We start from the raw sequence: 27689 nt of genomic DNA, 5'->3' as shown, positions 1-27689 counted from the left end.
CATGTATATAATTCTCAAAACAACATTGAGTTTTTTGAGGATAGCAGGATTTATACAAATTTAAACCATTAACACTCAATCCATAAATAAAACACCTGTTTTCCAGTTACTAAACAGTATTGGGAGCTCAACAAGCAAAAAATGTAACATAAAAAAAATAAATAATCATTACGTAATCTACAGAAATTACAGATTTTTCACACTAACCAACATTATTCTTGAATTGAGGGTCCTTCCTCCTCATTCTGGGTTCTATGCTCCTCTAAGAACTTTTCTAAATGATCAGGCTCATAAAAAATATACTTTACCCCCTTCACACGCATAATGCATTTGCAAGGAAACCTAATAACGATTTGGACACCAAAACTTCTAGCCTTGTTAGGAGAAAAATAATTTATAATGTTGGCTAAGTTGGGTTTCCTTGGCTACATCGGGATAGAACCAAATCTTTTGGCCCAGGTAGAAAGAAGACCTATGTAACATAAAAAGCTTTAAAATTTTATCTCTATCAGAAGACAGAGAAAATTTTATCAAGAGTGCCTCTACTCTCTATCTGAGCACTATACGAGGTTTCCAATAATTCGGTCACATTTAAAGTTGTCTCTTGATGTTCTTGATCAACATTTATATTTAACCCTTGACTCCTCTCACCTAAAAAATAGGCATTGGAGATCAAAGGGAAATTATCTGGTGTTAACAACAAGATTTTAGTAAAATAATTTTTCAGCTGTTCTCTAGAAGAAATTAATTTACATCTAGGAAAGTTAATCACTCTCAGATTAGAATAACGGGCAGAATTCTCTAGATTCTCTACCTTCCTAGATAACATAGTTTCCCCTTTTATTATATTACTCTGAATGTTTTTATCAAGTTTATATCCTCCTCCTACTTTTTTTAATGTTACTCCATTACTAGTAACCAAGGGATTTATACTCAACAAAGCATTCTGCATCTCTTTTATACTTGTATTTAAATTGACAATATTGTTTTGCAAAGATGTCATAGTTTGCCATAACAGTTCCAAAGAGATCGTTTTTGGGTTTTCAAACTTAGCATTTGGAGTGGAGGACAAAGTTACATTTTTTTGCAAGTTCATGTCCAGCATTATCTCCCATAGAAAAGGGGGAATCCTTTCTTCCAGATAAATTAGATTTCCCGTCGGATTCTCCCGACTTCTCTCCAGATCTTTGCTTCCCCAGTTGACATATGGAATCATATCCATCCACTGCTCTGGGTAAGTCTTAAGTGCTTAGTGGATAGCCAGACTTTGTCACCAGGCTGGAAATCTGGAGCTTTGCAGTGGTGAGCATTGTATACTTTATTAGCTCGAAGTCCTGCTTTAAGAAGCATCTCTTTTGTCTGAGTCTAAAGTTGTTGAATATCTTTGGCAGTAGATTGAGCTGCCGGGGACGACACTGATAATTTAAGTGGCAGTGGTAGTCCGTAGACCATTTCAAATGGTGTTAATACAGTGGATGTTGCTGGATGAGAATTGATGGCGATTTCAGCCCAGGGCAACACTTCACTCCAGTCATTCTGGCGAATGTTCATGTGGGCACGAATGAACTGCTTGAGTGACCTGTTCATTCTCTCTTTGTCCGTTGGATTATGGGTGGTATGCTGAGGTGAAGTCAAGAGAAATATCAAACTTCTTGCATAGTGCCTTCCTGAACTTAGCTGTGAATTGGGCTCCTCGATTGGAGACTATGTGCTTAGACAAACCGTGCAGGCAGAAGATATACATGATGAAATGCTTGGGAGCTCCATGGCGGTTGGTAAGCCAGGGAGAGCCACAATGTGAGCCATCTTTGAGAACCGATCTACAGTTACCCAAATCTGAAGGTGGTGAGTCTACCACAAAGTCTGTGGCAATGTGTGTCCATGGTTCGTCTGGCACTGGTAAGGGTTGGAGCAGACCCCAAGGACGACCAGGTGGCGTCTTCTGTCTGGCGCAATTTGTGCAGGAAGCAACGTAGGAGAATGTCTTCCTTCATGGTGGGCCACCAATAAAAGTTTTGTAGTTTAGACAGAGTTCTGCGTTGGCCAGGGTATCCTGCCAGTTTAGAGTCGCGAGCCCATGCTAATAACTTCTTTCTGAGGTTCTTGGGTACTATGGTCTTTCCTGCAGATACTGAATGAGTAGCTGCCAAAATAACCCTTTCTGAGTCAATGATGTGTTGCGGTTCCTCTGGAGTGTCCACAGAGAGGAATGAGCGAGATAAGAATATCAGAGCAGATGCCCTATCTCCAGGGCGATATTTTAGCACAAAATTGAATCTGTTGAAAAACAGAGACCATCTCGCTTGTCTATGATTTAGGCGCTGTGCGTGGCAGAGGTACTCCAGATTCTTATGGCTTGTAAAGACAGTGACTTGATGTTGCGCTCCTTCGAGCCAAGGGTGCCATTCTTCGAATGCCTTCTTTAGAGCCAGGAGCTCTTTATCTCCTATTCCTTAATCTTTCTCTGCTGGTGAGAAGCGACGGGAGAAGAATGAGCATGGGTATAAGGCCTTGGAATCACCGGCCTGGTTTAGTCCAGCCCCTACGCCACTGTCTGAGGCATCGACCTCAACAATGAAGGGCTTGGTGGGATCCAGGTGTCGGAGACACGGCTTGGTCAGAAAGGCATCTTTTAACTTCTGGAATGCAGCTATTGCCTCCGGAGACCAATTTGCAACATTGGTACCTTTCTTCGTCATAGCTGTAAGCAGAACTGTAAGTGAGGAGTAGTTCTTGATGAAGGTCCTGTAATAGTTGGTGAAACCTAAGAAACGTCTGAGAGCCTTTAGACCGGTGGGTTGTGCCCATTTCTTATTGCTCTCCAGCTTCTGTGGAACCATTTGAAAGCCTTGGTTGGACATGATGTAGCCCAAGAAAGGCACTGATTCCTTGCACTTGGTATAAAGATGATTATCATGGAGTCTTTGCAGCACTCTTTTGACTTCCTTAACATGGGTGGTCATGTCTTGAGAGAATATCAAGATGTCATCAAGGTAGACAACACTTTTATAGAGGATATCTCGGAAAATGTCATTCATTAAATTTTGAAAGACAGCTGGAGTGTTGCACAGGCCAAAGGGCATCACTAAATATTCAAAGTGACCGTCCCGGGTGTTAAAGGCCGTTTTCCACTCATCGCCAGCGCGAATGCGAAGTAAGTTATAGGCTCCTTTCAGATCAAGCTTTGAGAAGATCTTGGCTCCCTGTAGTCTGTTGAATAGCTCTGAGATCAGAGGCAGGGGATGATCTTTCACAGTTATTTCGCTAAGACCTCTGTAATCTATACATGGACGCAATGTCCCGTCCTTTTTCTCCACAAAGAAGAAACCTGCGCCAACAGGAGACTTGGAGTGTCCTATGAAGCCTTTTTGGAGGTTTTCCTGAATATATTCAGACATGGCTTTATTTTCTGCCACGGAGAGGGGGTACACCCTTCCCTTGGGTGGTTCAGTGTTAGGCTTTAAATTAATAGCACAGTCATAAGGTCTGTGAGGCAGTAGTACATCTGCAGCATCTTTTGAAAAGACATCTTGGAAAGATGCATATTGAGGCGGCAACCCCAGCATTACTGGGGTGGTTGGCATGCAGGGTATAGGAGCGACCTCCATCAAGCATTTTCCATGGCAGTCTGTACCCCAATGTGAAAGTTCCAGTGTAGCCCAATTGAATTGAGGCCTATGCTGCTGCAACCACGGTAATCCCAGTACTATAGGGTGCATGGCCTTCTCTAAAACAAAGAAGGAGATTTGTTTCAGAATGGAGAGCATCGGTCCGTAGACATACTTGTTCGATGAGTTGGGTTACTTCACCCGGTAAGGGCTCTCCATGAATGGACAACATTGTAAATGATTTGTTATTGTTATAGTTACCAAGTTACCTTCTGCTACTGGCTCCTCTTCTCCCCAGTTCCAGTACCCTTGTTTTAATGTAACTTTTGCCTTTTCCTCTATGTTTAAGTTAATGTTATAACCCCTGTTCCTTGTAAACCGATATGATATGATCTGTAGCATGAATGTCGATATAAAAAAAGCACTAAATAAATAAAGTAGTGGAGACTTCATAGTGGAAGTGGGGATCCTTAGGTGCTCCACTAATCGCTGTAGAATGAAGTTGCCTCCTGCCCCTGAGCCCACTAGGGCAAGAGTCTGATACTCTAAGGGTCCGCAGATCAAGGATACAGGAAAAGAGACCGGAGGAGAAGGAGCAGTAATAGCTAAGAAGAGTCCTCCCGCAGATCTTAGGTCTGCCAGTTTCCCGGACATATAGGGCATGTTTGAACAGCATGGCCAGCTTGTCCACAGTACATGCACAGCCCCGCTTTCTTCTGTGTTCTTCTCCCTTTTGACGTCAGATGGCTGCGGCCTAATTGCATCGATTCCTCTTCGCCAGCCACTGGGACCGAAGGAACAGGCCTGGGTGTGGACTTAACTCGAGCTTCACCCTGAAAGGGTTTTCTGGGAGTCTTGGTCTCTTGAATCTTGTCACAAAGTTGGCGATCAATCCTTGTTGCCAACTTCACCAGTTTAGCCAAAGTCTCAGGTATCTCACGAGCAACGAGCTTGTTCATCAGGTGAGAGTTCAGTCCTTCAAAGAAGAGAGTCTTCAGCCACTTCAGGTCCCAGGATAATTCAGACACCAGTGTCTTGAATTCGATAGCGAAGTCAGCTAATTGTTTATTACCTTGCTTCAGGGGAACCAAGGAAGATCCTGCAATGGTATACCGGTCCGGGTCATCGAAAACTGGCTTAAACAGTTCGAGGAATCCTTCAAGGTCATGAAGAATTGGATCCTCGCGTTCCCACAGTGAAGAGGCCCAAGACAAAGCTCGTCTATCCAAGTATGACAAGATGTAGGTGGTCTTGGCATAAGCTGTGGAAAAATGGCTGGATTGCAGGGAAAAGTGCATACAACACTGGTTAATGAAATCTCTGCATCTCCAAACTTCCCCCGAGAAGCGGGTAGGAGCAGATAGAGGTACAATAGTCTTGACTGTCACTGCAGATGGTGTAGCTTCTTTACCTGTGGTGGTAGGTAAGTTCATCTGTGTGTGCAGTAGGGTGAATGCAGCAGTCAAACCCTCCAGCGCATTCTGATGTTCGGAGATTCGCTGGGCCAGGCCTGTAATGCGGTGAGCTGAGCCGGATCCATGGAATTAGCAATCTGTTATGGTTAAGCGGTGTTTGGTGGATCCTTGGGTACTGTGGCAGATGACCACGCCCATGGGGAGGAGCCCCGTGAGGAGCCACAGTACTAGGCTAGACTCAGAATGCACAAACACAGTTAGTTCTTTATTATACAGCTTGAAGAGGACCACCAGAGGTGGCAGTTGTGAGGCAGTATGGTAGTAGCAGTCTCAGGGACCACAGCAGAGGGAGCCCTTCTCACCCTGTTGGTATAGGAAGGTTCCGAAGCAGGTTTACCAGCAAGGAAGTACTGTAGATGTGAGAGACTGAGAGTTAGAGTACTCACAAGGTATTTGCTGTAGATATGATTCCACCAGGTTGAAGAAGTACAGGCACCGAGGCAGGGAGAACAGGCCCTCGAGGAGCGAGTACCTGTTCCCTGTAAGTCACCTGAAATAAAGCAGAGGGCCCCCGAGGAGCGGGTACCTAGATTAGTAGTTATCCCGAAGGGCAGAGAGAGAGTTTCCAGTGGCAGCACGGAAGCGGCAGAGTAGCATAGACAGGAACGGATTTGAGTCCTTGCTAACTGAACGAGCTAGCAAATTAGAATAGGTTATATACCCAGATGGCGTGACATCAGCAAGGGCAAACGCCCCCGAGGTTCGTGCCAAGGTTGTAATAAAGACGTGGGTGGCATGCGCATATCCTAGTAGGTATCTGGGAGGAGCATGGCAGGAGGCTGCACCATAGCCGTTCCAGGGATGCCGGAGAGGTCTGTTTGTAGATGCGGTGGTAGCCATCTTTCCTAGGTAACCGGGAGGAGCCGTGAATAAGGTGAGGCAAATGGGGCAAAGCCGTCTAGCACCGATGGATGCAACAGGGGCAGGGGGAAATTTCATTTTGAAACATCTAGTGGAACGTTTGCGGATCCCTACCACTACCATGACGTCTCCATTACTTTTGTTCTCTATTCATGGAAAGCCCTTACTGGGTGAAGTAATTCTGTTTAAAGAACCAGTAAGCTTACGTACCGGTGCTCTTCATACAGAGACTATTTCCTTCTTTGTGCTAGAGAAGGCCATGCACCCGTTGGTACTAGGGCTACCGTGGCTGCAGAAACATATGCCACAATTCAACTGGACTACGTTGGAGCTTTCACGTTGGGGTCCAAATTGTCATGGCAAATGCTTGATGGAAGTCTCTCCAATACCAAGCATTCAATTACCCCGTTGTTGCCTGGGTTGCTGCCTCAATATGCATCTTACCAAGTTGTATTCTCAAAAGAAGCTGCTGATATGTTGCCTCCACACAGATCATACGACTGCGCAATTAATTTGAAGCCAAATATGGAACCACCCAAAGGAAGGGTCTACCCCCTCTCCATAGTGGAGAATAAGGCAATGTCAGAGTACATCCAGGAGAATCTCCAGAAAGGCTTCATAAGACCTTCCAAGTCTCCTGTCGGCGCAGGATTTTTCTTCGTGGGGAAGAAGGACGGAACGGAACATTACGTCCATGCATTGTCTACAGAAGTCTGAATGAGATCACCTGGAAGATGTAGTAGGCTAGATTGACAAACTAAAGAGTAGCAAATCACCTGGACCAGATGGTATGCATTCTAGGGTACTGAAGGAACTCGAAAATTAAATTTCTGATCTATTAGTTAAAATTTGTAACCTATCATTAAAATCATCCATTGTACCTGAAGACTGGAGGGTGGCCAATGTAACCCCAATATTTAAAAAAGGCTCCAGGGGCGATCCGGGTAACTATAAACCAGTGAGCCTGACTTCAGTGCTGGGAAAAATAGTGGAAACTATTCTCAAGATCAAAATCGTGGAGCATATAAAAAGACATAGTTTAATGGAACACAGTCAACATGGATTTACCCAAGGAAGTCTTGCCTAACAAATCTGCTTCATTGTTTGAAGGGGTTAATAAACATGTGGATAAAGGTGAACCAGTAGATGTAGTGTATTTGAATTTTCAGAAGGCATTTGACAGTCCCTCTATATATATATATATATATAGCCTCATGAGAGGCTTCTAAGAAAACTAAAAAGTCATGGGATAGGAGGCGATGTCCTTTCATGGATTACAAGCTGGTTAAAAGACAGGAAACAGAGAGTAGGATTAAATGGTCAATTTTCTCAGTGGAAAAGGGTAAACAGTGGAGTGCCTCAGGAGGGATCTGTACTTGGACCGGTACTTTTCAATATATATATATATATATAAATGATCTGGAAAGGAATATGACGAGTGAGGTTATCAAATTTGCGGATGATACAAAATTATTCAGAGTAGTTAAATCACAAGCAGATTGTGATACATTACAGGAGGACCTTGCAAGACGAAGATTGGGCATCCAAATGGCAGATGAAATTTAATGTGAACAAGTGCAAGGTGTTGCATATAGGGAAAAATAACCCTTGCTGTAGTTACACGATGTTAGGTTCCATATTAGGAGCTACCACCCAGGAAAAAGATCTAGGCATCATAGTGGATAATACTTTAAAATCGTTGGCTCAGTGTGCGGCAGCAGTCAAAAAAGCAAACAGAATGTTAGGAATTATTAGGAAGGGAATGGTTAATAAAACGGAACATGTCATAATGCCTCTATATCGCTCCATGGTGAGACCGCACCTGGAATACTGTGTACAAATATGGTCACTGCATCTCAAAAAAGATATAGTTGTGATGGAGAAGGTACAGAGAAGGGCAACCAAAATGATAAAGGGGATGAACAGCTCCCCTATGAGGAAAGTCTGAAGAGGTTAGGGCTGTTCAGCTTGGAGAAGAGATGGCTGAGGGGGATATGATAGAGGTCTTTAAGATCATGAGAGGTACTGAACGGGTAGAGTGAACTTGGGAGCTGAGGTAGCAAGAGGCTAAGGAAAAAGGGAAAAAAACTTAACAAAGGGTAAATAGGAAATGCCTGGATATATATAGAGGGACTGTCTAAGTGGCTTTTATTCATGGTTCAGACCAGTTGAGGGAAGGCTTGTTGGAATAGCCAGGTCTTAAGTTTTTTGACTAATCTGAGAAAATTATTTTTCACTCAACGCACAATAAAGCTCTGGAATTTGTTGTCAGAGGATGTGGTTAGTGCAGTTAGTGTAGCTGGGTTCAAAAAAGGTTTGGATAAGTTCTTGGAGGAGAAGTCCATTAATGGCTATTAATCAAATTTACTTAGGGAATAGCCACTACTATTAACTGCATTAGTGGCATGGGATCTTCTTAGTGTTTGGGTAATTGCCAGGTGCTTGTGGCCTGGTTTGGCATTTCTTGGAAACAGGATGCTGGGCTTGATGGACCCTTGGTCTGACCCAGCATGGCAATTTCTTATGTTCTTATCCTAAAGGACTGCTACCCTTTGCCACTCATCTCGGAGCTATTTGACAGGTTACAGGGAGCCAAAATATTCTGCAAGCTTGACCTCAAAGGAGCGTATAATTTAGTTCGCATCCGCTCTGGTGATGAATGGAAGACGGCTTTTAATACCCAGGATGGACACTTTGAATACCTGGTGATGCCCTTCGTCTTGTGCAACGCCCCGGCTGTCTTCCAAAACATGATGAACAATATTCTGCATGATTTACTTTACCAATGTGCCATTGTCTACTTAGACGACATTTTGATATTTTCTCAGGACCTGCAATCCCATCAGGAAGTTGTCAAAAGATTTCTGCAGAGACTTCGCGAGAACCACTTGTACGCCAAGTTGACTAAATGCAAATTCCACAAGGAATCTGTGCTCTTCTTAGGGTACATTGTCTCAAACAAAGGTTTCCAAATGGACCCTCAGAAGCTTGAGAGTATTCAAAAATGGACACAACCCATTGGCCTAAAAGCTCTAAGACGATTTTTGGGATTTACCAACTACTACCGGACCTTTATCAAAAATTACTGTTCATTGACTGTTCCATTAACAGCAATGACCAAGAAGGGAGCCAACATTGCCACTTGGTCTACAGAGGCCGTGATAGCATTTCAGAAGTTAAGACGCCTTCTCAAGCAAACCATGTCTCCGCCATCCGGACCCTATGCGACCCTTCATTGTGGAAGTTGATGCCTCTGATGTAGGCGTAGGGGCCGTGCTAAGCCAGACCAGTGATTCTAAGATCCTGTACCCCTGTTCATTCCTTTCCCGACGCTTCTCGCCAGCAGAGAAGAACTACGGCATTGGGGATAAAGAACTGTTGGCAATAAAAATGGCATTTGAAGAATGGCGCCCCTGGCTTGAAGGTGCACAACATCAGATCACTGTTTACACTGATCACAAAAATCTGGAGTACCACCGTCATGCTCATCGCCTCAACCATAGACAGGCGAGGTGGTCCCTGTTCTTCCACAGATTTGACTTTTTGATGAAATATCGCCCTGGTGACAAGAATGTCAGAGCAGACGCATTATCTCGCTCTTTCCTCTCAGAGGACTTACCTGATGAACCCCAGCATATCATTAACCCGAAAAGAGTGATTCTCACAGCTACACATCCAGTACCCCCAGACAAGACCATTGTACCCTGCAATCTAAGAAAGAAGTTCCTAACATGGGCTCATGATTCGAAACTGGCCGGACACCCTGGTCAACAGTGAACACTGGCTAAGCTACAAAAGTACTAATGGTGGCCCACCATGAAAGAAAACAAGAAAGAATAGATGCCTTGATCTTTATCAATTTTTATTATAGCAGAGACGTGTTCATAAAGTGCCCGACTCAGGCCGAGTTTCGCGGCTTAATAGCCGCTGCCTCAGGGGCTATGATTAAAACAAATAAAAATATAAAACATATAATGAAAACAACAATATTTTCAATAAACACCAATATTAAAAACATCATTAAGATCTTATCAATATAAAAAAGTCTTTATAAATAATAAAAATCTTTTTTAATTATAACTAAGATCTCAGATATTAAAAATGCAATTTTAAAAAATTACTGATAATATTCTATGGTGACAACAAACTAAGGTGCAGAAATAGGAATATGAAAATCCTTATTGAACAAATGAGTAAACACTATCCTTCTTACAAAACACAATTTTTTTTACCTTGAACACTTCAAATTCAAAAATAAAACTCAGCAATCTTAGTTTCATCCAATGAGCAATAATTGTTTGACCAACTAGAAGAAATATGTACATAATGATTAACACATCATATCCTATGTTACATTTAATATTTCAATATTGTACATGTGGTGTGAATTGATCTTGATAAACCTTAAAAATGCCACAAGTTTAATTTTTACAATAATGGTTAACCTATCAAAATACTTTCTATTATTGTAAATAAAACAAGGGGACTGGCATATCAAAAAAAGCAAAAATTAATAAATATATCCCACAAAAAATATAAATATTTCTTGAATGAGAGTGACTGCTTAGAAAAATCTTTGTAACCAGTGCATACAAATCAATCATTAACTCGCTACTGAACATTCAATAGTCTTGAGCACACTTGAAAAACACTCACTTGTAACAGCAACACTAAATATTGACGTAAAATAAAAGAATTCAATTAAATGAAACAATAAGATGACTCTGCAAGATCGTGTGTCTGAAAAGCACATAACTGCTAGGGGCGACATGACAAAACAGTGTAGCAGAAACATAAAGAAAAACCGTTATACAAAACCATCGGTGACTTATAATAAATCAAAGCGCATCATAGATCCATCATTTACTTGCTGTTTTGTTTAGACATTTAATAATCCTGAGCGCACCATATTTAAAATTAAAAAATCACTTGATTAAACCTGTATCACTAAAAATTGACATATAGAAAATCAATTTATAACATAATAAAATTCATCTGCAAGAGCATGTGAGGCACATAACCGCTGGGGCGACGTGATAAAACAGTGTAACAACATCACGGAAACCATTGTGAACAGAACCATCGGTGACTTGTTGCTAGACTTTTAATAAATCCAAGCGCATCATAATTCAGCTTCAACACACTTCATTATACTGGCAACGTTATTAATTAAGATTAATTAAACAACTCCGATTAAAGACAGCATGTCTAATGTATTCTGCAAAAATGTGTGACTTGAAGGCAAATAAATGTTTAGAGCGACGTAGAGAAAAAGTATAGAAAAAATCAAGGTGTCCAAAAATGCCGATAGCGTACCGCTAGTAATGAATAAATCAAGGCACACAGAATCTTAATTTAAAAAATGCATTAGGGTGCCGTATGCATCGGAAAAAGTGAGATTTTCACAAATGAATGTGAGGATAAATGTAAGCCAAGGATTCAAAAAAAACTTACCTTCCTAGATAGCATAGCACGCACTGTCTAGCTTTGTTCAGTACTGTGTGCACTACGTCCTCCATTTTAAATAGGTGGTTTTGGCGCCAAATTTCAGAGACACTACCTAATTACAATCTAGTGCAAACCTTATCAAAATAGTACCAAAAATTACAGATCTTTTGTAAAAAAAAATGTGATAAAATTACTAATGCGGTAGAAAAATAAAATTTATCAAAAAAATAAAAATGTCAATCATTAGAGTGGGCGTGTCAATCATTCAGATAGGCGTGTCTTAGTCTAAACTATTATCAATCATAGCTAGTATAAACACTAATTCTAAAAGCAGAAATATTAAATTATGTAGCACTGTTACCATAAGTATATATAAAAATTTTTAAAATTTTAAAAAGCAGTCAGTTCCATCTAAAAACAACCAAAAAAATAAATAATAAATGGATCAATCTGGAAAGGTGCCGGGCCTTTTGAAAATAGGCCCGGCGCATGTAAGGCCAGTTACACACGTAAATCCTCCGGATTTACGTGCATAACCTTTTTAAAATCCGGACCACTATGCCGTGGCGTAGTTGATTCAGTCTATTAGGCAAATATATGAGATTTAAGCCGACAGCTGGCAATCGTGCCCTGAAACAGGACAGGCTGGAGCTTTACCTATATCAGATGCCTCCTCCAAAGGTTGACCCTTTGAATTCTGGTGGCTGGTAGGACTTAGGTGGGTCCCAAAGGCAGTATAGAGAGCAAGAGTCAAAAGTAACGCCAGGGTCATTGCAGGCAGCAGGCTGAAGATGCCGGGACAGGCCAAGGGTCGGGGCAGGCAACAAGCAAGCATAGGTGCAAAGCAAGAGGTCAGGTCCAGGCAGCAGGCAATCAGGTCAGATCCAAAGCAAGATGGCAGTATCAGGAAGTCAGGCCAAGGATGGACAAAGACACACAAGAGACCCTGGATGAGACAGCTAGGTAGGGCAAGGCTGGACAAGACAGGCAGGGCAGGACAAGGCTAGCTAAGACAGGCTGGACTAGGCAAGGCAGGAATAGGCAGGCTGGGCAAGTCTGAAGGGCAGGAACAATGAACCAGGAATATAGAAACAATCGGGAACGCAGGAGCAACACACACTGCTCTAGGCAGGAGACCCGTTGTTGAGGTGAGACAATGGTGTGCAGGTCCTTTGCTTAAATAGCCTAATAGAGCTGACATCAGCCAGAGGCACCACTTTGAGTTTCCCACTGCAGGGCCTATATTATGTGTGCTCACGCGCCTAAGGAGAGGAAGCAGCCTAGCCAGGATGATTGCATAAGCGACGGTTAGCTGCATACAGAGTTGGTGGTGTCCTGCTGGAGCAGCAGCTGGGGAGAGCATGGCGGCTCATTGGGCAGTCCCGTGAGCCACCAAATGTAACAGTATCCCCCCACCAAAGCCCCTCCCCATTCTTCTGGGTTTGGGCTTCCAGGGGAATCTCCTTTTGGAAATCCCATAATAAATAAATAAATAAATAATTTGGCATGGAGGTTAGAAGCTGGCTGCCAGGAATTCTTTCCGGAACCAAAGTTCTTCCAGGCAATTAAATACTGGATTTGGAACCTGACTCTCCTGGAATCCAGGATCTCCTCAACTTCGTATTGGGTGTCCTATTCAGTTGCGATTTCAGTGGGCTTGAGGGATGGTCTGGCTGGCCAAGATAAAATTACTATTTTAAGCAAGGATACATGGAAGACGTCATGAATCCAAAGAGTCGGGGGTAACTTTAGTTTGTAGGCTACTGGCTCTGTCATATGAAAGTGATGGGACCCACGAATCTTGTGGGAAAACTTCAGTGAAGGCATTTTAAGGCAAAAGCTTTTTATGCCATTTACTGTTTATTCAACTTTTCAATATTTACATATAGTAAATATTTTGCAATTCGTAGATCAGAAAAACAAAAACAAAGAAATCTTCCATTCAACATGGATTTTACATAACATAGATTCATATCTACTATTCCAAGAAATCCTTGGGGAGATCTTTTATAAGCGGTCAAAGAAAATTTTAAACATTAATATCAAATATTGATATGTCACATGAATGTAGCAAGAACCTTTAATTTGCAACAATACACTACAGGACATTGTGTTGGCTGGTTCTAGAAACTTTTGCAATTGAATAGGTTCAAGAAAAATATATTTTGTGTTCTGATGTCTTATAGTACATTTTCAAGTGTACCTGAGGCTAAAACTTGCCCCTCTTGCCACTACTTCTGGTCTTAAAGACAAAAACTTACTTCGTCTTTCTTGGGTTATGTGAGAAATATCTGGATAAATCCAGATTTTTTTTCCCATAATATAATTCTGACCGATTTTGCATAAACCTCTTCATGATCATTTCTCTGTCTGTCACAAAGGTACAAGACACAAATAATGTCATTCTTTTCTGAACTTCAGATTCCAGCAAAAGCTCCAAAATTATCTTCCTCTTGCTCCAAGTTGTCTTTAACCTTTCCTCCTTTTTCAGGTAAGTAGTAAACGCTAGAGATTACTGGAAGTCCTTCCATTGCTATTTTTAAGATTTTTATCATATAGGGGTAGATTTTTAAAAATTGCGCGATTGCGTACTTTTGTTCGCGCACCAGGCGCAAACAAAAGTACGCTGGATTTTATAAGATACGCGCGTATCTTATAAAATCTGGGATCGGCGCGCGCAAGGCTGCCGATTCTGGGCAGCCTGCGTGCGCCGAGCCGCACAGCCTGCCTCCGTTCCCTCCGAGGCCGCTCCGAAATCGGAGCGGCCTCGGAGAGAACTTTCTTTTCGCCTCCCCTCCCCTTCCCCTCCCTTCCCCGGCCCTATCTAAACCCCCCCCACCTTTATTTCAGGATTTACGCCTGCCAAAAGCAGACGTAAATCTACGCGTGCCAGCGGACTGCTGGTGCGCCATCATCCGACCCGGGGGCTGGTCCGGAGGCCTCGACCACACCCCTGGGCCGGCACCACGCCCCCGGGCCCGCCCCCCAAATGCCGTGTCACGCCCCCGAAATGCCGCGTCATTCGGCGACGCCCCCGACACGCCCCTTTTAAAAGCCCCGGGACTTACGCGCGTCCTGGGGCTCTGTGCGCGCCGGCGGCCTATGCAAAATAGGCGTGCCGGCGCGCGAGGGCCCTGCGAGCGTAAATCCAGCCGGATTTACACGCGCAGGGCATTTAAAATCCGCCCGATAGATTTTAAGCATTTCATATGCAGATATTTCTCTAATAAAAGGGAAGTTTAATATATGCAAATTCAGATATTTTGTTTGATTCTCAATATTTTCAAGTCTTTTCAAATTAACATCTACTCTTAATATCTCTGCTTGAATAGTCTCCATTTTCTCCATATGTGACTCCATCTGCTGAATCTTAGTTTGTTTATTCATTTCTTTTTCTATGCTTAAGAATCTGTTGTTTGATTCTAATGTTATTTTAGTTAAGTTCAGTATTGCACATTCAAGGCCTTTCATAGCGTGCCACAGGGATTCCATAGTTATAACCTTAGGCTTCTCCAATGGTACGATCATTTCCAAAACTGATTTCTGAACCAGCTTCTCCCTTCCTACCGTGTTCCCTCTCACCACCACCTTGATGGCCTTCCTTTCCACCTCTTCACTTCTCCTGGGTAAGTCACTCATTTTAAGATTAATTAAATCAGCAGCATTCGCAGATAAAGAATACAATCCTTGAGGACTTACCCCTACAGTCGTAGCATCGGGTGGAACCGGAGATGGGGGGAGTCATCGGTGCACCGGGACAGCAAGGCCGACATCCGCCCTATGTCGGTGCTTGCAGCGGCCTCCTCCACCAGTGTTTCTCTTGCTACCGCAGCAGCAAAGAAAGTTTCAATCCTCGTCTAGCCCTCCTCAGATACTGGCGGTGATGAGGCAATAACTTCTCTAAGTTTAGCCTTCCTCTTAGAGTGTGGCATCATTAAGGAAAACAGGGAGAGAACGACTTTGCCAACTGTTTCACGTGGCAGCCATCTTAGATCTCCCCCGTAGGCAAAAGCTTTTTGTACTAAGCCATACTGGGTTTCCAGGCTGGAGTTGAGGTGCCGGATGATGTCTTGTCCGCCTGCCTCTTAAAACTTGCTGCCGCTTGTTCCAGGAGTTGGTGTGTCTTTTGCCAGAGGTCCTGGAGATCATGTGATTATTGTGGCAGAACTCCGCCCAGTTGTCTTGGCGTTGGTTTATGTAGGCCTGTAGGAAAGTTTTGAGGGTCTAATTTGTTCACTCATTTTGCCCATTGCTTTGGGAGTGGTAGGCCAAAGTTAAATCCAAGATAATCCTTCACTTCTTGAGCAAGCTGTAAGGATGTGGAGAGTGAGCCCATGCAGATGGAAGATGAGCTGGACGAAGATATTGGCCAGTTCAGGTGTTGAAAGGAGGCCAGGGAGAGGCATGAAATGGGCCATCTTTGAAAAATGATCCACCACCTATATAATGGTGTTGCCACTTGAGAGGGAAGGTCAGTGATAAAATCAGTGGCCAGGTGGGTCCAGGGTTCCTTGGGAGTTGGCAGCGGCTGTGCCATCTCCCAAGGTCGAGCTCGAGAATTCTTGTTCATGGCACATGTGGGTAAGGATTCTATATATCGCTTCATGTCAGTCTTCATCTGAGGCCACCAGTAATGAGGGAAAATGATAGAAAATACCAATAATTTATCTTCTGATCAAAAAGAGAAGGACTTGTATCAAATTCTGAACTGCTTCATCTATAACACAGCAATCTTATCTTTCCCACTATACTGGTTTTTATCGAATCTCTACATTTTCTTTGAAAAATGCTATTAAGAAAATATTTGTTGTACTAGTTTATTCTTGTTTAGTAGTTTTTATTGTTTAGTTTGTAATATTTTTATTTTCATATTTATTTTTCACAAATTATTCAAATAAGTTTTTTTGAAAAATATTTTTATAACATTTGCATTAGAGTTCTGTTCTTTTTGTTATGTATATAATTTAATTATTTTGGAACACTAATACTGATTTTTTTGCCTGTCTTTTTGTTTTTTTACTCTCTCTTTCTCTGTATATGTAAATATATATAAAGGCTTGTGTTTTGTTGGTCAGTTAGTCACACTGTCATATCTGTATTTTGCTACCAGATGTTGCCAGGAACAATGGAATGTGCACTATGCAAGGACAATCTACTCCATGTGCATAGCCCTCTCAAGCTTCCACACATGAACATGCACAAGCACACACATATATACAGGCACACAGATATTCACATATTCACACGCACAGGTAGGCACAGGTACACATAAAGGCAGATACACACAGGCAGAGACACACACATTTTATTTATTTATTTATTTATTTTTATTTAGAATTTTTATATACCGACGTTCAAATGGATATCACATCGGTTTACATAATAACAGGGGTAACAATTAACAACAGTTGGAAGGAGAAATAATAGTTACATCTAACAGGGGAATTCAAAAGGAACGGGATAGAGAGAGGAGTGGTCAGAGGGACCTAGAACGAGGAAGATAGATACAGAGATTAGGGAAGATTAAAAAATTAACGTTAACAGAATGCAACTATATTACATTACAGCAACATTATAATGCGGTACAGTAGCAGTGTATTGTATAACATTATCCGTAGGTATATTACATTATATTACATTACAATTACCGTTTTTATTACCTAAAGATTGTAATGTAATATAATTGTATGTATTTGTGTGTACATACAAGTACACACAAATAGATGAACACATACAGGCACGTGCAGACACATACACACACACACAGGCTCTCACGCACACACATACACACCACATACACACACACACACACACAGGTTCCAGCACACACCCACAAAGGCATATGCATAGGCAGACACACAAAGGCAAATAGGCAGGCACAGGCACACAAACACAGGCAGGCATACACACACACACATTCATGCAGAGATTCAGGCAGAGAAGACACACACACACTGGTACATGTACAGGCAGAGACATGTACACACAGGCAGGCACAGACAGAGGCACCCGGTCTGTGACTGTATAATTCGAAGGATAATTTCCTATGTTCCTTTCATCACTGAAGCAGAGAGAGCGCACCCTCAAAACATTGCAGCAATGAATTGTTCCATTAAAGGTTGCATCTAACAACAGACTGTTTCTATTATACTGTTTCCGCTGAGTGGTTTACCATCTTCAACAACTGGATCATTCACAGATAAATGCTAAAGAAGTCTTATATGGACCAAGAAGTTCTTAAGTGTGCTTTTACTTGCATAACAAAATTCTTTAAAAAATCAAAAGTTCAGAGGCTCCATCTGTTTACATGACCATGACTTTATCCATTATGTCTATTTGGACATAAGTCATTCAAAAAATCATGTATTTTATGAGGGTTTTATGATAATTTAGAAATTTTTTTGAATATATAGGGGCGGATTTTAAAAGCTCTGCTCGCGTAAATCCGCCCGGATTTACATGAGCAGGGCCTTGCGTGCCGGCGCGCCTATTTTCCATAGGCCTGCCGGCACGCGCAGAGTCCCGGGGTTTTTTGTCGGGGGCGTGTTGGGGGCGGGGCCGATCAATGCAGTGTTTCGGGGGCGGGCCCGGGGGCGTGGTTTCAGCCCGGGGCGGTCCGGGAGCGTGGCCGCGCCCTCCGGAACCGCCCCCGGGTTGCGTCTCCCTCCGGGAGGCGTAAATCCGTGGACAAAGGTAGGGGGGGGGTTTAGATAGGGCCGGGGGGGTGGGTTAGGTAGAGGAAGGGAGGGGAAGGTGAGGGGAGGGCGAAAGAGAGTTCCCTCCGAGGCCGCTCCGAAATCGGAGCGGCCTCGGAGGGAACGGAGGCAGGCTGCGCGGCTCGGCGCACGCCGGCTGCCCAAAATCGGCAGCCTTGCGCGCGCCGATCCTGGATTTTAGCAGCGTACTTTTGTTTGCGACTGGTGCGCCAACAAAAGTACACGAACGCACATTTTTTAAAAATCTACCCCATAGTTTCTTTGGATTGTGCAGCATCTGGAGTAAAATGTTTTCTTTTCTTTTTTGGTTTGTTTTGTATTTTGCTCATGGGTTCTTCTCAAGTATATACTCCCAATACCAGCATAGGGGACTTGCTGCTTTATGTCTAGCAGCCATACACCTAGTATCAGTCTGGGGGACTTGCTGGTACAGCATATCTGCCATGCCCCTTAGTACCAGCATAGGGGACTTGCTGGCAACATGCCTATCTGCATGATTCTTATACCACCATAGGGGACTTGCTACCTCATGTCTAGCTGCCATACCCGTAATGTCATGATAGAGGATTTATTGCCTGATATCTACCTGGCACCTGCCATACTCCTAGAACCACCATTGCTACTGCTCTGCCAGTGCCTACATGCTATGCCATTGCCTATTATGGATCGGATTTCTAATAGCTATGCGTGGGCGTAGATTTGTGTGCACAACATGCCGCGCACAAATCTACGCCTGATTTTATAACATGCGCATGCAGCCGAGCGCATGTTATAAAATCCGGGGTCAGTGTGTGCAAGGGGCCTCACACTTGTGCACCCCCCCCCCCGCGCGCTGAGCCCTAGGGGAGCCTCAATGGCTTTCCCCGTTCCCTCTGAGGCCGCTCCGAAATCGGAGCAGCCTCTGACAGAACTTTCCTTCCGCTTCCCCCCCCCACCTTCCCCTCCCTTCCCCTATATAACCTGCCCCCCTGCCCTACCTAAATTCCCCCCTACCTTTATTGAGTTATTTATGCCTGCCTCTGCTGGAGGCCTCGGGCCCGCCCCCACCCCCTTCCCGCCCCTTTTTCAAAGACCCGGGACATATGCGCGTCCCAGGGCTTGCGCGCATCGCCGGGCCTATGCAAAATAGGCTTAGCACGCGTAACCCCCCTGCACATATAAATCCAGCTGGGGGTATTAGTACAACCAAAAAATAAACAGCAAAAAAAAGTCTCCTCTCCTGCCACCTATTTTGTGGTTTTTATTTTATTTTTAACCTCTCTTTAATTATCCCAGCCTGATTCTTCCATCCTATTTGTTTGTTGGTTCCACTGGGTAATTTGTCCCTAGATCAAAAATGTGCAAAAAGACAAAAGAAACAAGTTTCTTCTACCATGGACTTGCTGCCTCATACATACCCTGCCCAGCTGCCATGTCATCATAGTGAATTTGCTGCCATATGCCAACCTGCCATAATGTTGTTGGTGTCCTCTTTTGGAGTCTTGGGGTGTTCTTCCCACCCACACTTGCTTTCTCCTTGGTTTGTTATAGTAAGGTGTTTTGTCCCCAGAAGAAAAATTTGAAAAAAAGACAGGTTTCACTACTGTGGCATGGCACCTGTTATCTAGTTCTTCCTTTTCTCCAACCCCTCCACCCTGTTTGATGATTAGTTCTACTGGGATAGTTTGTCTAAAAAAAAGCAATAATTTAGAAGGAAGAAATAGAGGCACAAGAGAAAAGATGCTCAAGAGAGACCATTTATTGAATGCCATACCACTTAAAGGTTAATTTTAAAACTAGGTGTGCGTCACACATGAGCGCGCATCACAGCCATTTTATAACATACGCATGCATATGCAACTTGTTATAAAATAGGCTGGCTGTGCGCATATATCAGCCCAATTGTAAGTGGACGCATTTGCTCACACAAATGCTTCTACTGCATAAGTGGGGGGGGGGGGGGTGGAATTTTAAAAAGGGCATGCACGATGTCATTGCCACTAAAACCAATTTGTACCCAGTTAACAGATAGGTCTTTCAAAACCACTAGTTTAATAGACTTCCTTCTCCCCAGTTATCCCCAACCCATAAAACCCCGCTGATATGCCTAGTGTTTTTAAATTTTATCACTTACATGTCAGCCAAAGCAGAAGTAAAGTTATGTGGCAGGGGACTTCGGCATGCATCGGGGCATGTAAGTATTTATAGGCACATCTCATGTGCCCACCCCAACCCTTTCTGAACACTTTCAAGGTGTGCACGCTCTAGGAGAGACACACATATGTCGGCAGCTTTTAAAATCTACTCAGCGCAAGCATCCCCTCATTGATGTGCACGCCTAGCTTCTAAAATTCACCTTTTAGAATAGTGAGAGAGAACTCATGCAAATACAGAAAATCAAGAAATGGAACAGCCAGAGTTCAGCTGCAGAATACGGGTAAAGAGTTTCTAAAAAAAAAATAAAAAAAAAAATCCAACCCTCACAATTTTATAATAAAATCTAGCCAATCTCATTTGTGAAACTATTTGCATATTTTGAATGTGATAACAGTTTCATTGCTACAGCCCATTTCATAAGAAAATCAAAATTCTACCCAGCAGCTAGTTCAAGTTCAAACGGAATGAATAAAAACTTATTTTAAAAAATGTGATTCTTATCACAGGTCATTTTCTTGTACTGAATCTGACAATTGACAAACGTGCTTCAAAGGAATGCCTGACATCTCCCATGTTACTATGCATTGTTGCTATAGCTCTCAATACTACACTTGGGGTTCTTTGTGCCACTCAGCCTTGCTTCCATGCCTAGACTTTACACCTTGGAGTTCTCTTTGCCACTGTGCCTTGCTATCATACCCCAGAGCTTATACCTTGAGATATTCTTGCCACTCTGGGGGGCTGCTTTGTGCCTCTCATGTTGTTTTAGTGTTTTGAAGCCATTCTTTGTGCTGCTTGACCTCTTTATTAGTACCTCATTTTTTTCTGCCATCTTTTCTGCTTCATTCCCCCTTATAGGACCTTAGAATGCTGTTGCCAATTTTTGTGCCAGTTTGCTACTCAAGATGCCATCAAGTGTTCATGTCACTGTTGTTGGTGCCCACTTTTGGAGCTTTGGGGTTTTCTTCCCATTTTTGCTGCTTCTTTGCTCTTCTAATAGTGGCTTGGGGAATTGCCAACACTGGCACCCCTTTGCCCCTTTATGAAGCTTTAGGCTATTCATGACACTTTTGATGCCACTTTCCACAGTCTTTCTAGGTACCTTGGAGTTCTTTCCCCCTTCTGATGATTTCTTCCCACAAGTGCTATGACAATTGATTAGAAAACCCAGTTCTGGAGCCCAAAATAGACTGCAGTGCTTCCCCCATCTATTTTAATGGCAAACAATAAATTAATCAAATGAAAAATACAATTTTTTTTTTCATTTTGAAACTAAAGAAACAAATTGGAGTCCCCATGAAAGATTTTCAAAACAAAATGGTATTTTTTCTCCTACACATCCTCTCCCCTTTTGCACACTTATCCCTCTCAACAAAAGAAGTGCCATGCTGGGTTAGAGAATGGTTCATCAAGGCCAACTTCCTATCTCTGACAGTGGAAAATATGGGTAATTTGGAAATATCAGAAAGATCCCTTCCCTCTTCCTCATTCCGAGATTTCCTCTGTCTCTCATTGCCTCCCTTTCTATTACCCTTCAGCTCCTCTAAGTCCTTTATATCTTCTCTCCACTCCTCCTCACCTTTCTGCATCATCTCACACCCTAGCTCATCTAATACACCCCTACTCATATCTTTCACAAATTGCTTGATCCTTGTGTCTCTGAACACTTCATCCAGTCCCTGAATTACCACTCTTCCACCCAATTCCTGAATCCCTCTCCTCCAAATCCCTGAATCCATCTTGCTTTGCCCAGCCTGTCTCATCCAGCCTCATCTCTTCATCCCAGTCTAGTCCAATGTCTTCTTGTGCATCCTCGTCCATCCCTGGTCTGATCTTCTGCTACTGATGTCTTGTATTGGACCTGGTGACGCTTTCCTTCTGCCCGCTCTGACCCTTGGCCTGTGTCCAGTATCTTCAGTCTGCTGCTTGTCCTGATGCCTGTGTACCCTCGGACTCTTGGTCTCTCTACTGCCCTAATAACCCATATAAATCCTGCCAGCTGCCAGAACCCAAGGGCTCAACCTTTTGGGAGATAAATTCTAGTTTAGTTGTGCTGAGCATTCTACTCAGATATTGTACTGGAGACTTCTGCTTTGTTAACTCAAATGTACTAGGTTCACCCATGTTTTGAAGACCAATACCCAAAAATAATAAAGGGAATGGAATCTCTCCCCTGTGAGGCTATACAGGTTGGGGCTCTTCAGCTTCCAAAACAGATGGCTGAAGGGAGACATGTTAAAAGTTTATAAAATCATGAGTGGGATGGAATGTATAAATAAATGATGGCTATTGGCTTTTTCAAAAAATACTAAAAATGAACAACTGTGAGGTTTAAAACAAAAGTAAGTTTCACTCAGTGCACAATGTAACTGTGGAATCTGCTGCTATAGGATATAGTCAAGGCAACTAGCATAACAAGGTTTTAAAGAGGTTTGGAGACGTTCCTGGAGGAAATATCCATAACATTATTAGCCAGGTAGACTAAAGATAGCTATTGCTATCCCTGTGAGTGTGTAACAAGAAATAGATCTGTTTTATGGGATCTGCCTGAAACTTGTAAGCTGGATTGGCCACTGTTGGAAATGTTTTGATGGACCTTGGACTAACCCAGCATGGCATTTCTTATGTTCTTATATTGCTGAATTTAGAGTAAGAACATAAGAAATCGCTATGCTGGGTCAGACCAAGGGTTCATCCAGCCCAGCATCCTGTTTCTAACAGAGGCCAAATCCAGGCCACAAGAACCTGGCAATTACCCAGGCTTACATATCATCATTTCTATAAATTCATTTTCTTGATCTCTTCTGCAAAGTTTTTGAACCTCTAAAATGGTAATAGTGTGCTTCCATTTAGAGTTTTTGCTATAGATACAACTCAGGAGGTAGAACTTGTTAAATTGGGTAATAGTGGCAGTTACCTAGTAAAAGATGACCAAAATTTTAGAACACCAAAGGGTTCTCTGTTTACACAAAACAGATGGTTGGGGTTCAAAGTCAACAGTAGTTACTATAATGAACACTCAAAGGAGTGCACACACTGGAGACATTAAGTTACCAAAAGTCCCTTTTCACTGTTCACCGTTACCCAGTAGTTAATATCTGATTTTATAGACCATACTAACTTATGCTACATTTAACCTATACAATTATTTATTTCAAATCATTTTTTATTAATTTTCATTAATTTTTCTGAACACATCAATTAGCAAAAGATTATCATGTAAACTAGTACACAAGTAGCCAGTGTAAGCAAACTCTGTATCCCCCTTCCAGGCCCACCCCTCATCTCCCCTATACAACTATTTAAATGAATTCATAAAACACTTAAATGCCAAATTGTATCTGTTAGCACCACAGTACCTTTTAGCATAAATGTTGATCATTTGCCAGGCCTTCCCTCATAGAAAGGCCACAGAAAAGAGAGAAACATATAGTAGGAAGCCCAGCTCTGGGCACAAGCATGGGTTCCATGCAGCAGACAGGGGACACAGAGAGAAAGAATGCAAGCAGTACTGTGATTCTTGAACTGAAGAAATATGGCAGCTCCATTTCCTGTCCCCATAGCCTTCCTCCTCTCTTTCAGGCCAATGCAATACCATGCACTGGCCGCAGCGCACACGGCTCGACATGCGTCCATAAGCCCTGATGCAAAACGGGGGTTAGAGCATCAAAATGCGCATCCAATTGTGTGTGTTGGTAATAGCGCTCATCACATGTACATGCATGTTGATGAGTCTATTATCTATTCCCTCGATGCAAAAAAAAAAAAAAAGTGTGCCGGACATGCACATTTTTGCTAGTCAAAATTAATGCCTGCCCTGAAAAGGTGTTAATTTTGGAGAAGCCCAAAAACTGTACAGAAAAGCAGAAAATACTGCTTTTCTGTACTTCCTCTGACTTAATATCATGATGATATTAATATCATCTGACTTAATATCATGATGATATTAAGTCAGAGGAACTAAGAAATTAGAAATGAACTCCAAAAAATTTTTTTTAAAAAAGGGTGCCGGTGGTCAGGTTAGGAAAAGGGACAATCAGTTAAGGAGCATCCATTTTCCTAACTTGTGGCTGTGCACAGTTTTGGAAAATGGATGCTCTAAAATTGAGCATCCGTTTCCCTAACTGGCTGACAGCCACTTCTCCCAGGTGCCCACTGACAAAGAGGTGCTAGGGGCATGCTATTTCCCCTAGCACCTCCTTTTTACTGCGGCATCCGATTTAAATATTAAATTGAGCACCCAGGAGAGGTGGATCGGTGCACGTTAATGGAGCTAGTGCTTAATCATGAGCACCCATTTAACGCATGCCGATATTGCATTGGTCTGAAAGTGTTATATGTTTCCACTCTAAACAGGAAGTACACATGACAGAGCCTGGAGGAGGAGAGGCACCATGAGGATGAACAAAATTCTTTAACAGTTCCTAGAAGAAGAAATTGGCAAGAGGTGATTGGAGGATATTGGAGGCTGAGTGGGGGTGAGAGGAAATAAGGAAAGGGAAGGAGGGAAAGATCACCATAGCAGGGAAGGAGATGATAAGAAAGGAGACAGTGGAAGAGAGAAATGAGAAAGAACAAAGCAGAACCACTGAATGTGATCCTTCCTTCCATTTGAAATGGCACTACTGGGATCAGTGCTCTATCCAGGAGCAACATAGTAAGGGCTAGCACTCAGTCAGATTTTATTTTATTTTATTCTGGTGTTTGTCAGGTTTTTGTTTTATTTTTTTCCCAAGGTCTGTAGGGTTGTTAAATTTTTGTTACTGTCTATCAGCAGTTGGCCAACAATTATGGCAAACCTCGAAACACCCTCCTGGGTGATGTTGTGGATGGCTGCTATAAGGCTCCTAGATATTTGGTCAGGTGCTGAAGGGGGTCCTTATCAGAAAAATTATTTGGGAACCAGTGACCTAAGAGCTTGTCATAACTGCTTACTGTTTTTCCTTCTAGATCTCCTTAACTGAAACATTGGAACTGGCAAAATATTCAAATGTTCTACCATAGTAAACGTTTCATTAGTCTTTTGCTAGTCACTATCACGATGATCTCCATCTTCTATCATTTACCTAGCAACACATGGACTCCACCAAAATGTAAAATACAAAAAATTATCCATAAGCATATCCATAACCATACAATCACACCATTAAATGATAACAGAACCTTTATAATCTCACCATACTATGACAATCGAGATAATAGTTTTATACGTGTCATTGCAATCATTCATCATAAAGAAGTGAAAGAACTTTATTGCTGGTTCCACTGCTATGCAAATGGCACTATCTGCATAAGCAAAGCCAAGATACTTATCCACTCTGACAGATGGGGATTCCCTTACGGCACAACAGATCTGCTTTGCTTAGAACCACAGAACTGTGAACCAAAGTATGTTTCAATTCATTGGTCCGCTGAAGGAGATGTGAACCAGCTACCCACATTTGAAATAAGAAATCGCGGACCCATTAGATTCATTGCTGAGTTTACTATCTGCATTTCAACCATGTTTGGGAATTTCAGCAACGCCTTACAGTTTATACAGACCATAGAGATGTATAAATTACTGGGGGCACAGAAAGTGATGATCTATAAAAACAGCTGCAGCCAACTAATGGAGGAAATCTTGCAGTATTATATCACAGAAGGAACCATAGAGGTGATCTCCTGGCCCATCAATGAGTATCTTAATGTTTCTCACAGATGGCATTACTCAATGGATCCAAAAGACATTGGCTACTACGGACAAGTGACCTCCCTGAATGACTGTGTGTACAGAAACATGTACACCAGCAAGTATGTAGTACTCAATGATATTGATGAAATAATTCTGCCTCTCAAACACCATGACTGGAAGGCAATGATGAAGAGCCTTCAGAAGCAAAACCCAAATGTTCCAGCTTTCCTTTTTGAAGATCATGTCTTTCCCCATACTGTATTCAATTCTAGGTTCAACATGTCATCCTGGAATGCTATACCTGGATTTAACATATTACAGCATATCTACAGAGAGCCTATGAAACCATACCATGCAAAAATGATAGTTAACCCAAGGAAAGTATTTCAAACCTCTGTTCACACTGTTTTAGAAGCCTATGGAAAGAAGCACATCGTTCCCTGTGACACTGCAATTCTTTTCCACTGTCGAGAAGCACAACACTTTCAACTAGACAGGGCCTCTCTCATTAGGGACACAACTATCTGGAAATACAACTTGTCCTTAATAGAAAAGGTTGACAAAGTGCTGCAAAAAATCTTATATGTGTCAGACTGAAACACAAGCAGTAACACAAAGAAGTACTGTTCCTTTAGCCTCCCATTTTTGCTTGAATGTTGTTCTTTTATATAAATTTGTAAATTCTGTCTGTTACTGCAAGATATATTTGTTTGCATTATACTTTTACTTCCAGGACTCTACAGTTAAATTAACAAGGAATGCATAAACAGAACTGAGTCAAGATTTTTCTAAAATTGATCTGAGTCTTCCTAGAGGAGGCAGTACATTTCATAAGGTTATATAATCAGTGATGGGATGTTGGCATGACAGGACCTCACATTAATGTCGCATCTGAAAGTAAGGATGTGCACAAAAAAACACTTTCATTTCAGTTTTTGATTCATTTTCCTTTTGTCTTGCAGGTTTCTTTTTATATTTTGTTTTGTTTTGTTTGTCTGTTAGACTGAGCTTAAATGTCAAATGAAACATTTCTTTAGTTTTTGTGTGTCATTTTGGATGGAAAACAAAGCAAATGTTGCTATTTCCCTGTTGTTTTAAAACGCACACAGAAGTCCTGGGCTCCTGAACACAATGCTGTGGCATTTATTTTTCTTTTAGTGAATTTAGTCCTTATGAAAAGAAACCAGTTTTCCATATATGCACAGAACAGTCACAGCACCGGCAGTGGCAGTGCCTGCCAGCTTCTCTGCATTGCCCTGCAAATATTCCTCCAGGCTGCTCTGGAAGTAGTACCTCCAAGCCAAGAGGATCATTCAGTCTGCATGCCTGTAGTGTGTACAGTCTGGCCTGTCCACTGAGACAGACAACAGTGGTGTCTATAATTGACAATGCGTGATGATAGCTTTAGTGGTGTGGAAATTTGTCCACTGGATATTGGACTAAGACTGCCTCTTCCCAAGTCATTTATGTCTCTGTCTCTATAGTTCTATTATTAGGGATATACAAGAAAAAAATTAGTTTAATATCATGAGATCATTTCTGATTTATGATGTTTTTATCATTTTATTTTGCTGTATATATCATTTTGATCATTTCATTTTAGCACACAAAATGTTTTCTTGCATGTTAAAGTGACAATAACATGAAATTAAATAAAATGTTCTATCCAAAACACACAAAATGAAACAGGATATATTGTTGGTATTTTCATGATCTAAAACAGCACATCCCTAATCTCTCTCTCTCTACGTATACTGTATCTATAAATGTT

The 27689-nt window shown here is 42.2% G+C and overlaps 1 protein-coding gene across 2 annotated transcripts in view; it reads left to right on the top strand.

Moving 5' to 3' along the window:
* LOC115097112 (beta-1,4-galactosyltransferase galt-1-like) overlaps nucleotides 1-26948 on the top strand; it is a 153744-nt gene extending 126796 nt beyond the window's left edge. The window contains exons 2-3 of one of the 2 annotated variants that reach the window (XM_029612634.1): nucleotides 24601-24691; nucleotides 25195-26948. In XM_029612634.1, the coding sequence (XP_029468494.1) occupies nucleotides 25235-26515 (1281 nt within the window). In that variant the 5' untranslated portion in view covers nucleotides 24601-24691; nucleotides 25195-25234 and the 3' untranslated portion in view covers nucleotides 26516-26948. The remainder of the gene's footprint in view (nucleotides 1-24600; nucleotides 24692-25194) is intronic. The other variant, XM_029612635.1, reaches the window with a different exon arrangement.
* The last annotated feature ends 741 nt before the right edge of the window (nucleotides 26949-27689 follow it).

This window comes from Rhinatrema bivittatum, chromosome 8 (assembly GCF_901001135.1).
Source record: "Rhinatrema bivittatum chromosome 8, aRhiBiv1.1, whole genome shotgun sequence".
Taxonomy (NCBI): domain Eukaryota; kingdom Metazoa; phylum Chordata; class Amphibia; order Gymnophiona; family Rhinatrematidae; genus Rhinatrema; species Rhinatrema bivittatum.
This window is presented reverse-complemented; position numbering and strand designations above follow the sequence as displayed.